A 13,406-nucleotide genomic window follows, 5' to 3' on the forward strand; every position below is an offset into this window, starting at 1 on the left:
GCGCCCGGTCAGTACCTGGGTGGGAGACCACATGGGAAAGCTAGGTTGCTGCTAGAAGTGGTATTAGTGAGGCCAGCAGGAGGTGCTCAACCTGCGGTCTGTGTGGGTCCTAACTCCCCAGTATAGTGAGGGGGACACTATTTAATTAAAAGAACATTACTTTTAAAAGTAATCTAAAAGTAATCCAAGAGAAGTACAAATACATTACATCACAGCAATTGACCCTTCGCTAAGCCCCGCCCTCCTTAGTTACTGTTGCTACGCCTGTCAAGCTTTCGTGCCTGGCACGGCTTTTATAATGTGTATGCGCCGGTGTCAGACATTGCCAGGGATATAATGTCATTTTTGGTGAACAGGTGAGATATCCGAGAAAGCCAGACAAAAAAGGACTGCAGTATGCATTACAGGGGTATATTTACCACATAATAGGCAAACGATTAGAGAATAATTCAATCAAAATTGAAGCTAGCTTAGCCTAGCCGCCTCATACGCTGACCATTCAACAGCTTAGTTCATGCACAGCAGGAGAGGTAAAATATAAAAATAATCTAATAATAACAAATTAAAGCGTGATTTCTCTATTTTTAGCCAAAAAGCCTGATAGACTATTGTTGTGCAATGAAATATATTGTTATTAACCGACGAGGAAACACGCATGGACAGTGCTTCTACATAATTCATTCATAGAAAGAGCAGCCAGAAAGGGGAAATTGATGGACTTGTGCCGAATATTAGCATCATTGACCCATAACAATGTACAGTAAGTTACCTATAACTGTCAGTATGTTTGTGTGCTCTTTATAAATTAATGAAAAACAGCTGCTGGTAAAGTATATTGATCGCAAGTGCTCAGTTTTTCTGTTTTGTTCTGTTTATTTGTAATTTGTCATTATGACATATTCGCTATTAGTATGACTAAGTTACTATGGAGAAGGCTTCAACGGAGCATTGCTCATAATATTGAGCGGAAAAAAAAGACAGCTGTAAAAGATAACCTGCTTTGTATTTTTGTAGGAAACTCAGTTTAGATCTGTTTAGGGTAAGGTGTGAGTTATTGCCGTTGGTCTATCACTGAATGTGTCAGGAATATCATAACAAAACCAACATATCTCTGCTCCTTTAGCACCCCTCTCACAGCTTGATCCACGCTGGCATTTCTCCTCTTGGGTTTTTGGTTTTGAAAAGGGAAAAAATTCCACCATCCTGTCCAAACGTTTAGTATACCGGTATCAGATTTGCACAATCCATATGCACAATGCTTTGGCCTGTTACCCTCGCTCGAAAGCTTGACAGAGCCCCTGTGCGTAGCTAGTTGCTAAGCCACGATTGGTGGGTGGCGGTTTTTGGGTGTGGCTTAGCGAAGGGTGAATTGTAATGCCTCTGTAATTCATAAAAAAAGAATCCTAAGTGCTGCCCTCATGACCTTTTAACCCATCCTGTATCATATTTCACAGATGCATTTCTGTGTTTTTTATATTATCAACATGAACCAAAAACAAATACAAATACAAGTCCTAGTGCATAAGCAAGATAATTAGCATTAGAACAACCACATTTAAATGTATTTAATATAACGGGTTGTTTTACCCTAAATTAAAAAAATATAATTTGGAGAATGTTGCTGGGGTTTTTTTCTATTGTGGACTACTAACATTCTTCAAAATATCTTCTTTTCTTCTAGCAGTATAAACTTTTAAACTATCCCTTTAAATAGTCCTGGTATTTAAAATCTGATCCTAATAATAAATTAGAATAAATTATTAGGCTTTTCTGAATTCATCCACCATCAACAAGGAAGAGCTAAACTCTAAGTAAAACATGACTACTCAGCAAGTGTGATGAAATAGGGAGTGTCTAGTTCAAAGTCAAACATTTAACAAACATATACTTCATATTATCACTGCTTCACGAGCCAATTAAATCTTGATTGCTCAGAGCGAAGGGATGACTTCCTCTTAGCGTCTACTGTTGTTAATACTTAACAGTGTGTAAGCTCTAACCCTCTCGTGGTTTTTTCTCTTCACTGCGCAGGACTGCACTGGAGGCCCTGGCATCCTCGGGCCCCTGAAACCCCCTTCGTTGCCATGGAAACGGCTTAAGAAGTGGCTTACATTGCTCATGTTGATAACGGTCAGTTATTTACTCTTTGTCTGGCATGAGGCGTCTGACTTTGCTTTGTCCATTTGACACACAAATAACTTATTCTGTTAGACTCTGTTCCACAGCACCAAGCATATTGTTTCTCTCCCCAGTGATCCTGTCCAGGATGTGTGAAATATGTGAGGTTGTCTTGATATGCTGGGCCACAAGTGAACAATAGCGTCTCTTATTAGGGATCTGAGCCCTGTCGAGAGGCATGCGCCGTTTGCTCGTCACTATGGTAGCACTTGTAAGTGCACTGAGGAATTCAGACCGGGATTTGAATTAACAATCATTTAGACACAATAACAAAGCAAGAGCATACTAAAGTAAACACTTTTTAAAGAGGAAATTCTATAAATAAGCATAGAAATGGAGTCCCCAGAGCGCAGCATTCACTGACACCTTTTAAATACTTTTAACAGTTCCAACATGCGAGACTTTTTATGAGACTCACCCTGCACCAGTAGCTCAACTTGGCCTTCATTTTTTCCTTCCAGGTCATCAGAAATGATCACCTTACAGAAATACACACCGCTGTCGCCCCACTGCAGCTGTCCAATGTGCAGATCTGCTTCTGAAATGGTCAGAAAACATTATGCTGTTATTAACCCAAACTTTTTAATTGTAGCCTAGGCAAATACATGTTTCCTGTAAAAACTGATTAGTTACTTTGCTTAAAAAAATGAGTTTACCTGTTGCCTTAAAAGCATCGAGTTGACTTAAACCCATTATAACTCAGAACTGTTAAGTTGACTATAAATATGCACTTAGTTCCTTTATTTAATGCTTTAAATTTGAGGACAACACTTAGTTATTAAAGCAACAAGTTTACTCACCTTTTTAAGTAAAATCAAGGTTTGATTAATATGTTTATTTAGTTTACAACAACTTTCTTTCAGCTTTTTTTGCTCAATTGCTTTCAGTTTTACATACATGACACTAAAATCTGAAAACTTTTAATGCATTTTTACATTTTTTGATAAAAATCTGGGAAAAAATACCAAATTGTAGTGAAAACTACAAAACATTTTTGTGAAAATGGTGATGTCATGCATATGCATATTATGTGTTTAGGAATTATGTCTATAGGAATGCCTGAGTACCAAAATATGGCCAACATGTCTTCTAACCATTATGACCATATGGATACTTTTCCACTTTTAAGCCCAGGACATACCAAGCCAACATTGAAAATCTATTGGTGAGACGGCACCAAAAAAGAACAATATTGTGACCTTGTGCCACAATCACCAGCAATCTAGTCCACACAGATCGCTGGAGAACTACAAATCTGCTACCAAATAGAGTTAGGATCCATGTGCAGCTTTATTCAAAGTAGTCAGACAGGCAATTGTCATCGGGTACAAACAGAAGGATGAGGACAATCCGGGAGCATAGTCAAGTCATAGGCAAATAGTCGATACAGGTGGCAAAAAACAGAAAACAATAAACAAGGCAATTAACACAGAAAGACTAGACTGGGAATGCTTTGTAATTTAACAAAAACAAGACTCAGTAAAGTATGCGTGCGTGCATGCATGTGCGTGTGTGTGTGTGCTGTTTATATGGCCCATCTGATTAGTCTATCATGAGCTTCCAGCTTTGTGTTTGTAATCAGTGGTGAACTGGACCAGGTGTGTGTGAGGTGCATGATGGGATTTGTAGTTCTCTTGGTGGCAGATTTGTAGTTCTCCAGCGATCTGTATGGACTAGATCGCTGATGATTGAGCCACCTTGAGTCGTTTAGTTCTGCTTGGATCAAAAACTGAGTGTGAACACACCAAATGAATGACAGTTGACTGAAATGCGAATGTGCGTTCTGCGCCTGCATAAATAGGATGTATCTTTCCACACCCGTAGGTTGCAGTAGTCTGTATTGAGAGAAAGCAAACTCCACACAGAAATGCCAACAGACCCAGACGGGGCTTGAGTGCGAGTCGACAGCGCTACCCACTGTGCAACTGTGATGCCCCGACAATACATATCATTTATACATTTTTAAGTGTGTTCCCTTATGACTTGCATCATTTGCTTATTTTGGTCACTCCAGTTTAGTTTTTTCTGAACAGCTAATTCTACATGCCAAATCAGACAAACTCCATCCAACATGAGCACAAAGAGAGGCAACAAGTGGAATATACCAAACAAACTGCACTGTAGAAAATGCAGGGTTCCTCACACTTCATTCATGCTGTCCCAACACAAATTGATTAAGTTAACTTAACACTTTTAACACATTTATGTGGATTGAACATAAAAAATTAAGTTGTCCCAATGAAATCTCAAGAGTTGTGTTGTTTCAGCTCATTTTAAATAAGCAAAAAAAAATTTTTTTTGAGTCTAGCCTGACAGACTCTCACCAAAATCCTGATGCTGCCCAATGGCTGACCGTCGGTTTGGTCTGTCCCATCCTTTAAACTTATATATAATAGTGCTTCACCATAAGCAATAGCCTTTCATATAAATGCATTGTGCCCTTTAATCTATACAAAAAAACATTCAGACCAATTGCTAAACTCACGTCTTGAATGGTGCAAATACTAGTAAACTGAACATACAAACCACACCCTGTAAATCCCAACAGTCAACTTTATCAAATGAAATGAGTGTAGTTAACTCAAAATATACTGAAAGTTATTTCTACGCATTTGAAAAGAGTTCAACTCAGTGTTGAAGGTAATGAGTTAAATAAATACCTCATTACTTCAACTTAAATGGAGTTAGTTCACAGTACTCATATAGATTAGTTTTTTAATTCAAATGGTTTGTAGCAATCGGTTTCCTCAAACGATTTGAGCTGCCTTAACTTACTGGGTTTTACAGTACTAAGTTGGTTTGAGTTCTCTTCATTTAGTGGGTTTTACTGTGCTCAAACTGCTTCATTTACTCAAATAGATTAAGTTCACAGTACTCATTAGGATTAGTTTTTGAACTTAAATGGTTTGCTGCAATCAATTTCCTCAATCGGTTTGAGTTACCTGAACTTACTAGGTTTTACAGTGAATTAAATTGCAACATTTAAATTCTCCCATGCCATACTTTTACATCTGAAAGGAAAACTTCTGCAACTGCATATTCAATAAGGTAATTCAGAAAAAATAACTGGCTATGCATTTTCAGCAAAATTCTCATTTCAGCAGTTTTTTTTAAAGAAGGGCTGGAACTGGCACAAGTTGTTAGTAAATGTGTCCCTTAATATGTCTAATCAATAAACACAACACATCATTTATGCTCATTATCTACAGTATGTGTAATATTTTGCCTGAACAATCATAGTCTTTGTTGGAGAGGTAGCTGGAGGAGGGAGAGCTTTGATGGCTAAAGTCAGAGGAGAGGGTGTTTGCTTTTGATAAGGAAAGCTGTGGGGGTGTTTTGTGAAACCTTTATGAGGTCCATCCCCCTGACCATTGTGCGACCTAGAAAAAAACAGCCCTATTTAAGGAACAGGAAAACACAGCACAATCGGCTGGGTTTCCTAAGGGGCAGATGGATTACACACAAGATTGCAGACTTGAACATAGAAGAGGCTCAAAATTTAATAATAATCTAACAAGATGATTTTATTACACAGTGGCCCCGAGAAGTATTTGAACCATTAAGCCACAGACTAAATATCATTTTATGAATTCCATTGAATTAAATTAGGCTAGGGCTTTTCTCAGAGCCAGTGTCATTTTCCTTGTCATTGCCATTTTGCAATTATTTTAACCACCTGATCCCTAGGCCATGTTTGTGTATGTATGAAGTCATTTCTCACTGTGAGCTCACTGTGTAACCCCATGTGTGGTTTATTGTTTAGTATATAATCATGCCATTCAAAAGTGTGCAGTCAGTAAATACATTTTTATAATTGTTTCTTTTTCTCATAATAAATAATAAAAAAAACTGTAGATTAATACATTTGCTGTAGAATGTTTCAAATATGTATGCCATCCATTTCAAAGTAATTATGTTTTTATGAATGTTTTTGAACCCAAAGATGGAATGGAGGGGTTGTTTCACAAAAACTATTACGCAGCATACATTAAAAGTCATAATTAATGATTTCTTCAGCACCTGTCACATTTACCAGTGATCTAGTTCACACAGATCGCTGGAGAACTACAGGTCTGCCACCATATGAACTACAACTCCCTTCAGGCACCACACCCACACACCTGTCCCGGTTCTCCATTGATTACGCACAAACACACACACACACACGCACACACACACGCACACACACGCACACACACACACACACACACACACACACACAGCTGGGAGCTACTCAAGACTGATTACATGGATCATATAAACAGCACACACACTCACAGACATTGCTGAGTCTTCTTGGTTTTCACCCTGTAACATCACAACGCATTTCTTGTGTCTGGTCTATCAGTGTTTGACCCCTGCCAAAGACTATAGAATACACAAGACGTGTCAGTTGTATAGTTTTGAATAGGGAAAAGTGTAACGGTCAATATGACAAATGAAGCCCCGCCTACTAGTACAGTAGCCAATCGTCAATCGATGTAGACTGACTTTTCTCCGGGCAAAAACTCGAAACAGACGTGTGCTTTTACGACAGTTGGGTGGTCAACAAACACATTGGAATCTCAGCGAATACTTGCTTCTCCAACATAAGAAATATATCCACATAAATCTTGACATCTGTACTTTAAATTAACCAACTACTTAAAAACAAGTTTTCTATTTTTGTAATCTGAATGAATAGATTGCAAGGTACAGTCCGTCCTGTCAAATGCACATCACATGACAGCAACTACTTAAACACCTACCAACTTGTAAACAAAGAGCAGTTGTCATTTCTGGAGGTGATTCGGCACTAAGACCAAGTTGTGAACTACTTCAGAAGACCAGCGCAATCAGACAATCATAATCCAGAGGATAATGATGTGTAGAACGGCCATAAATGAGGTTGGTGTCATGATCTCGTTCCTTTCAAGTGTGCATGCTCATTAGCTTGGGGACCCTGAAAATTAGCCGATTTTGTTTGATTCTGACGTTTAGAAACTAAACTTATGATACTGATGTTGATAAATTTTGTTGGTGGTTCCAAATACGTAATGCAATCATAAGCTTGGCAAACAGTTTTGGAGAATTTGATGTTTCGCCATTCAGACACAATGCCCAGCATACTGCCCGAGAAGCATTTCAAAGATGGCCGCCGAGTGAAATTACTTGCCTTGTTCCCTTGTTTACATTAACTGCTTCCTGTGTCAACCTTTTGCAAGTGACCTGACTATGCTTTTGGATTCTTCTCATGCTTCTATTTGTTTCAGTTGACCATATCCTGCCTGACTAAGCTTTCAATAAACTGCTTGTGGATCCTTGACTCCGTTATCCAGCATCCCTGTGTTACAGCACCAAATCAGCATGCTAGAATGAATTCTTAAGGCTCATGTCACTGATGACTGGATATAACAGTTTTAATAATTGTTCACAATATTGCTTTTTACATTAAAACCAAACCCAAACTTTTAAACTTTAGTGTAACTTTGACTATAAATATGAATCCAATCTATATTTTTTTCAATGTTTAAAATCTCTGAAAAGTCTCTTGGAGAAACTACAGTGAGCTTGTTTTAAAAATCCACTTACAGTGATCAGCATAATTGAGTACACAACATTTTGAAAAATGAATATTTGTATCCATTTCTCAGTGAATATAGGCAATGTATTTTGGTGCATTTTAACAAAACAGATTTATTAAACAAGTATATCTATTTGAATAATATTTTAGTTCAGAAATAATAATAATTTAGAAATAATTAATTTAGAAATTGAAAGATAATAATTGAAATAAAATTCAAGCAAAATATTGCAAAAACCATTACAACCTACAAAATTTCAACTAAATTTTTCCCTTTTTTTTCCCGTTTTTTTTCTCTTTTTCAAAATTTGTATTTTAGAATTTTCTATAACATAAACTAGGGTGTACTAATTATTAACCATTATAGTAAGTATATTTTTGTTAGATAAGCTCCAGATTTTGCTTCAGTACTGACTAATCTAATGTATATGCACAAATATAATATTGTAGAGCTTCCTATTAAAAATATGAATTTAACAGATAGATTTGTGAGGGGTGTACTTATATATGCTGAGCACTGTAATTTGGAATTTAATTTCTTATGCATATTAAGGAATTAATGCGTTCATAATTATGTGCAGATTAGATAACCAAGTTTTTACTGGCCATTAAATGTTTAATAAATCCCTCTAATCATGAAGTTATTAAAATTACGTACTATGATGCAGATTTGTGGACATTTTTTCACCTTTTTTATAAAGACTAACCTACTGAGTTGACAAGTTAATCAGTGATTAAGAATATCCTGGTTGTGAGTCATTAAGTTGTAATTTCACTTTCCATCTGACTAATGCTGGCATTTCTAAGTGCCACTTCTGTTTTATGATCAGATTCATTATAATCGCTTACATTTGACCAAACTTCACATCCAATCTAACTAATCCTCCTCTATCAAAAACACTTAGTTATAGAGTAGGACAGCCGGGACACATTACTGTTAATGATGGAGATGTCTCTTCCTTTGTAGTGCTCTGCTAAGGTCATGGAAGCTCCCTGTCCCGAGGCCACTATGCGGACAGTGCGGCTGTTGTCTGAGCAGTCCCGATGAGACGATGCTCCCAGATCAGATACATGGACTCCCAGGGACTCAGGAAAGGTGAAGGAATCTCGAGTGCGGTCTGTGCAGTAGGACTTGTACCACCATTGCACCACAGCGGTTTGAGTGGAGTGGGTGGTGTAATGACATGGTAGAACGATGGAGGAGAATAGCATGGCAAACTTCTTCTCATCTTTCACGACCACCTGTACGCCATCACAACTTTGCACTGTGCCAAAGAGAAAGAGAAAACAGTGAGGTAGAAACACTAAGAATTATTGCAAAAGTAAACATAAGGCTGGATGGAATACACAACACAATTCTAAAATCAGTTTCAAGAGTCAGGGCTAGATGGAGAGTATCCTAACCTTTACGTATGAAGGGCCAAAAACCAAATATGATTGATCGCCATGGGCCAAAGATAAATATACCAAACTATTTTACATTAAAGTTGTCATGGGTAATTTCCTAATTTATTTCCTAATATTTAAAAATAAATATAAAACATTCATTTAAATTGTTCTAACTTATGCAGTTTAATTTTTTTTACATAATTGCAATAAAAAATTGCAATAAAAACAATCAAATTTATAACACGGTGCTGTTCAATGCTGAATACACTAGGCAAGCAGAATCTGCCTTTGACTTGATGTGCTCACTAAAGTCTTCTATCCGTCAGGTGACAGTATGAACATTTTAAGCTAAATCTGATTCATTGACAGCATTTAAATTGAAACATTTAATTTCAGTATGCTTTTCGTAGCTTAACAAAACAAACAAATAAAAGGTTACATTCAATTTGAAATGGCAATCTCTAAACTATACCTATCATTCTCCCTGTCTTTTCATATGGGATGGCAGGCCAAATCAAAGGTTACCTGTGGGCCCTAGTTTGGGCATCTCTGATCTAAATAAACTTCAGTATGAAAAGTGTTTGCCCCTTGATGGTGTTTATGCCTAGTTGCATTATTATGCCTTTGTATAATCATTATATAATAATCAGCGAGGGCAACATGGTGGCTCAGTGGTTAGCACTGTCGCCTCACAGCAAAAAGGTTGCTGGTTCGAGTCCCAGCTGGGTCAGTTGATATTTCTGTGTGGAGTTTGCATGCTCTCCCCGTGTTTGCGTGGGTTTCCTTTGGGTGCTCCAGTTTTCCCCATAGTCCAAATGCGGTATAGTTGGTATAATGCGACATGCGGTATAGGTGAATTGATTAAACTAAATTGGCCGCAGTGTATGAGTGTGTGTGAATGGGTGTGTATGGATGTTTCCCAGAACTGGGTTGCAACTGGAAGGGCTGTGTAAAACATATGCTGGAAGAGTTGGCGGTTCACTCCGCTGTGGCAGCCCCTGATGAATAAAGGGACTAAGCCAAAGGAAAAGGAATAAATGAATAATTATTAGTGACTTAAATTTTCTTAAAAAGGTAATAAAAGCACTTATCACAATCATTTCTGTGACTATATATCGCACACCAAAAATTATTTATCATGACCAGCCTAAATGCATTAGTTTACTTTGTTGTGTTCAGTGATTGCTAGTATACAGTATGTCTAACTATTTATAAAGATGTTAAGTGTATGATGAAGTGTTTCAGAATCTCTTCTGACTTTAAACAGCCTCTAACAGCCTTTTTGTAGAATAGCAGAGGGTACACTGAGAAAAGCAGAGCTTGCAAAAGCGGTATTTGTTTTGCAAATTTAAAATGAAAACAAACTTATCTAGTTGTTCACAGAACTGTTAGCACAGGACCCGTTAGCACAACCATTAGTTTTACCTTTATAATATTATTATTTGTATTTAATTATATATATGTTTTTTTTACAACAAATGCTCTAAAATCAGTTGTGTAAATGTTGGTTAGTTACTGATAAGCACATATTTGTTTTGGGAGAACCTGGGTAGTAAGAACTAAAGGTTAAGCATGATGACATTACAATTTGTGTAAAACTTTGAGATATTCATTAAAATGATTTAATTTACTTCTCTTTCTGCATTCTGTAGATGTACAATATGATTTCTTTAGTGTCACTATAATGTATGTTTATGTTTTTAGTTATTAAAATTTGCTTAGTAGACAAATTATATCAGTATTACAGACACACACACATCTACACATTCATTTGAATTGTTAAATATAGTAAAGTGAGAGCAAAATCACCACATTAATAAGTTGGCATTGTAAGGTACAAAGTACCTTATGTAGTAGATTAATTCTTGGTGAATGATTTATTCTTTGTGATTAAATTATTTGTGCCACTCAAGCTTAACAAAATGAGACACAAACTATCTATTTTATATAACCCTGTATCATTTAACTTAAGGCATCAGCAAACACCCCATAAGCACAGAAAGTAATGCAAATTCCAAGATACTGTAAGCTTTCAGCAGCATCTGAAATGACTGCTGACCTGTTCATGATTAGTATTATGGTGTTAAGAGTTTAATGGCATGTTTCGTAGCGTGAGAGACAGGCATGTATTCATTACCCAAAGCTCTTTCTCAGACTAACCAACCACCGAATCAAAAAACAAAACCCAGTGCCTCTTCTCCAGAATGCTTAGTCACCCCATTCCAAGGGGAATTCACTTTATCAGCTTAAGATTACAAGGTGAGATGACCTGAAAATGAATGTCTAAAAACATCTGGATCCAGTCAGTCAGCATTTGTATGTGTGTGTGTGTGTGTGTGTCTAAGCATGAAAGAGTGTGTTTGTCCAGCAGTGTGTGGGAGATTATACAACAGAACGCTGGACAAAATCAGACAAGAGGAGGATCTGCTGGTGTAAAAAAACACAGAGGGAGAGAGGAGGAGAAGACTGAGTAAAGAAAGTTAAATTCCATGCTATGCAGGGGGGCGTAGGGTGGTGGTGGGGGCTGTCATTTTTTGGAGAGACGTCACCGTCATTGAATGGGGTGGGGTGAAATAGCAAAATATTTCAAGAAAACTCTTGCAACAGATCAAGTTCAAAAGTAGGGAGGGGGTCTACACACCACAAACACACAAATATCCCAATTCTTGTGAAAGGGTGGAGCACACTGCAGAAAAATATACACTCATCACAGATGTCTGGATGAGATCTGCACACATTCACTGTTGCCTTAAAGGAAACAAAGCAACTTCCTGAGAGTTTCCCCAACTGTATTCCAGAACCATCAGGATGTTGAAGGAATGTAGGGAGAGAAATTTGGATTACGTTCATTAATACGCCGTACAGGGATTGGGGTCCTCCTTTTGTGCTCTCTGTTGCCGGTTTGACTCATTGTTTGGCATTCTGGTGAACCCCCTACCCACTACAACCTATGCAGGAGGGGGGGGGGGGGGATGTTGAAATCCCACCAATACCATACACTCATTGACTCAGTCATCCATGAACACCCAATTAGGTTAAAGAGATTTAAACCAAGCTGTTAGTTGCAGGCAATTTTACTTGATTACATGTGTTAGTGAATTGCTGATGCTGCTTAGTCATTACAGGGAGGTGTTCTAGTGTTCTCTTTGCAGACTCAACAAGTTTTCCAAACAATACACTCCTAAATATAAAAGTTAGGAAAATGAGTTTTCAAAGTAATGCCATGTTTTTTGTAATGTCTTTTTCATAGTGTGTACTGTAGAATATTTTACTAATCTAAAGCGCTATTTTACTATTGTTGGAAAACTTTGGAGCAGTTCCAGAGTTTCACGGATGCTCAAACTCTTCATGAAAACATCAATGAAAGAACTTCATTTTTTTCTAACATTAAATTTGTGCAAATTGCCAAATAAACTGTCCATTGCAATGGATTTTTAGCTCACTAGAGTTCACAAAGTTGCTTACTGATGTTCCCATAAAACATCCATCATAATTTGTATTGTCTCCCATACAAGAGCTGATACAATGCAGCTACACTCCCTGACACACATTCCTATTCCTGCAGTGCTTCCCACAATTCTCTTCCCACAATAACAACTTTGGGATGTTAAATAGTTTTAAATGTGCTTCATATTTTCCATGCTGTATAATTAAAGAAGGCTGGTACTATCTTGAGTGTTTAAGTACCATTTATATGGCACACACACACGCACATACAAAGGCATTATGCATTTAATAATAATCAATAATAATAATAAAGAATATTGTTGAACAAAAGTAGGCTAAATAATTAAAAGTACGTTTTTAAACGGGATAGATTTAGCTTGTTAGTTTTATTTAATTTTATTTAAAGTTAACTTCTAAAGGCTAGTTTTACAAGCACAACTGCACAATAAATATTATGTTTAAAAATATTTTAAATAAAAAGTGTTAGCTGTAATTACTTTGTGAGGTGTGAATAATTGGATTATAGTAAAAACCATCGCGAGGACTCGTGATCAGTCTAAAAATAAAACCAGGCTCAAGGATCTCTAAGCTCTATCAACCTGTTGCTTTACTTCGTCCGTCCCAGTTTTCTGTATCTCTATATTGCGTTAAAGTGGAAATCTGATTAATAACTTACGTGAAAATAGTGTGAATAGAATCCAGGAAGCGTGTAACAAAAACATGATCCAGTTTAGTGCGGGTTAGTTTGCAGGCATCTAGTCCATCTTCTCCCGGACTGTTATTCGCTTCATCTCTGTCCGCTGCGCTGGTCAGAATGAGCGGAATGTAC

At 37.2% G+C, this 13,406-nt stretch overlaps 1 protein-coding gene across 5 annotated transcripts in view; it reads right to left on the reverse strand.

The window, feature by feature from the left end:
* Nucleotides 1–13,375, reverse strand: part of ildr2 (immunoglobulin-like domain containing receptor 2) — a 27,210-nt gene extending 13,835 nt beyond the window's left edge. For all 5 annotated transcript variants that reach the window (XM_056465582.1, XM_056465584.1, XM_056465583.1 and 2 more), the window contains exons 1-3: nucleotides 13,254–13,375; nucleotides 8,677–9,006; nucleotides 2,597–2,716 (exon numbers count right to left, since the gene is read on the reverse strand). In XM_056465582.1, coding sequence (XP_056321557.1) covers nucleotides 2,597–2,716; nucleotides 8,677–9,006; nucleotides 13,254–13,299 — 496 coding nt within the window. In that variant the 5' untranslated portion in view covers nucleotides 13,300–13,375. The remainder of the gene's footprint in view (nucleotides 1–2,596; nucleotides 2,717–8,676; nucleotides 9,007–13,253) is intronic.
* Nucleotides 13,376–13,406: the final 31 nt, after the last annotated feature.

The sequence above is a fragment of the Danio aesculapii genome, chromosome 9, assembly GCF_903798145.1.
Source record: "Danio aesculapii chromosome 9, fDanAes4.1, whole genome shotgun sequence".
NCBI classification, from domain to species: domain Eukaryota; kingdom Metazoa; phylum Chordata; class Actinopteri; order Cypriniformes; family Danionidae; genus Danio; species Danio aesculapii.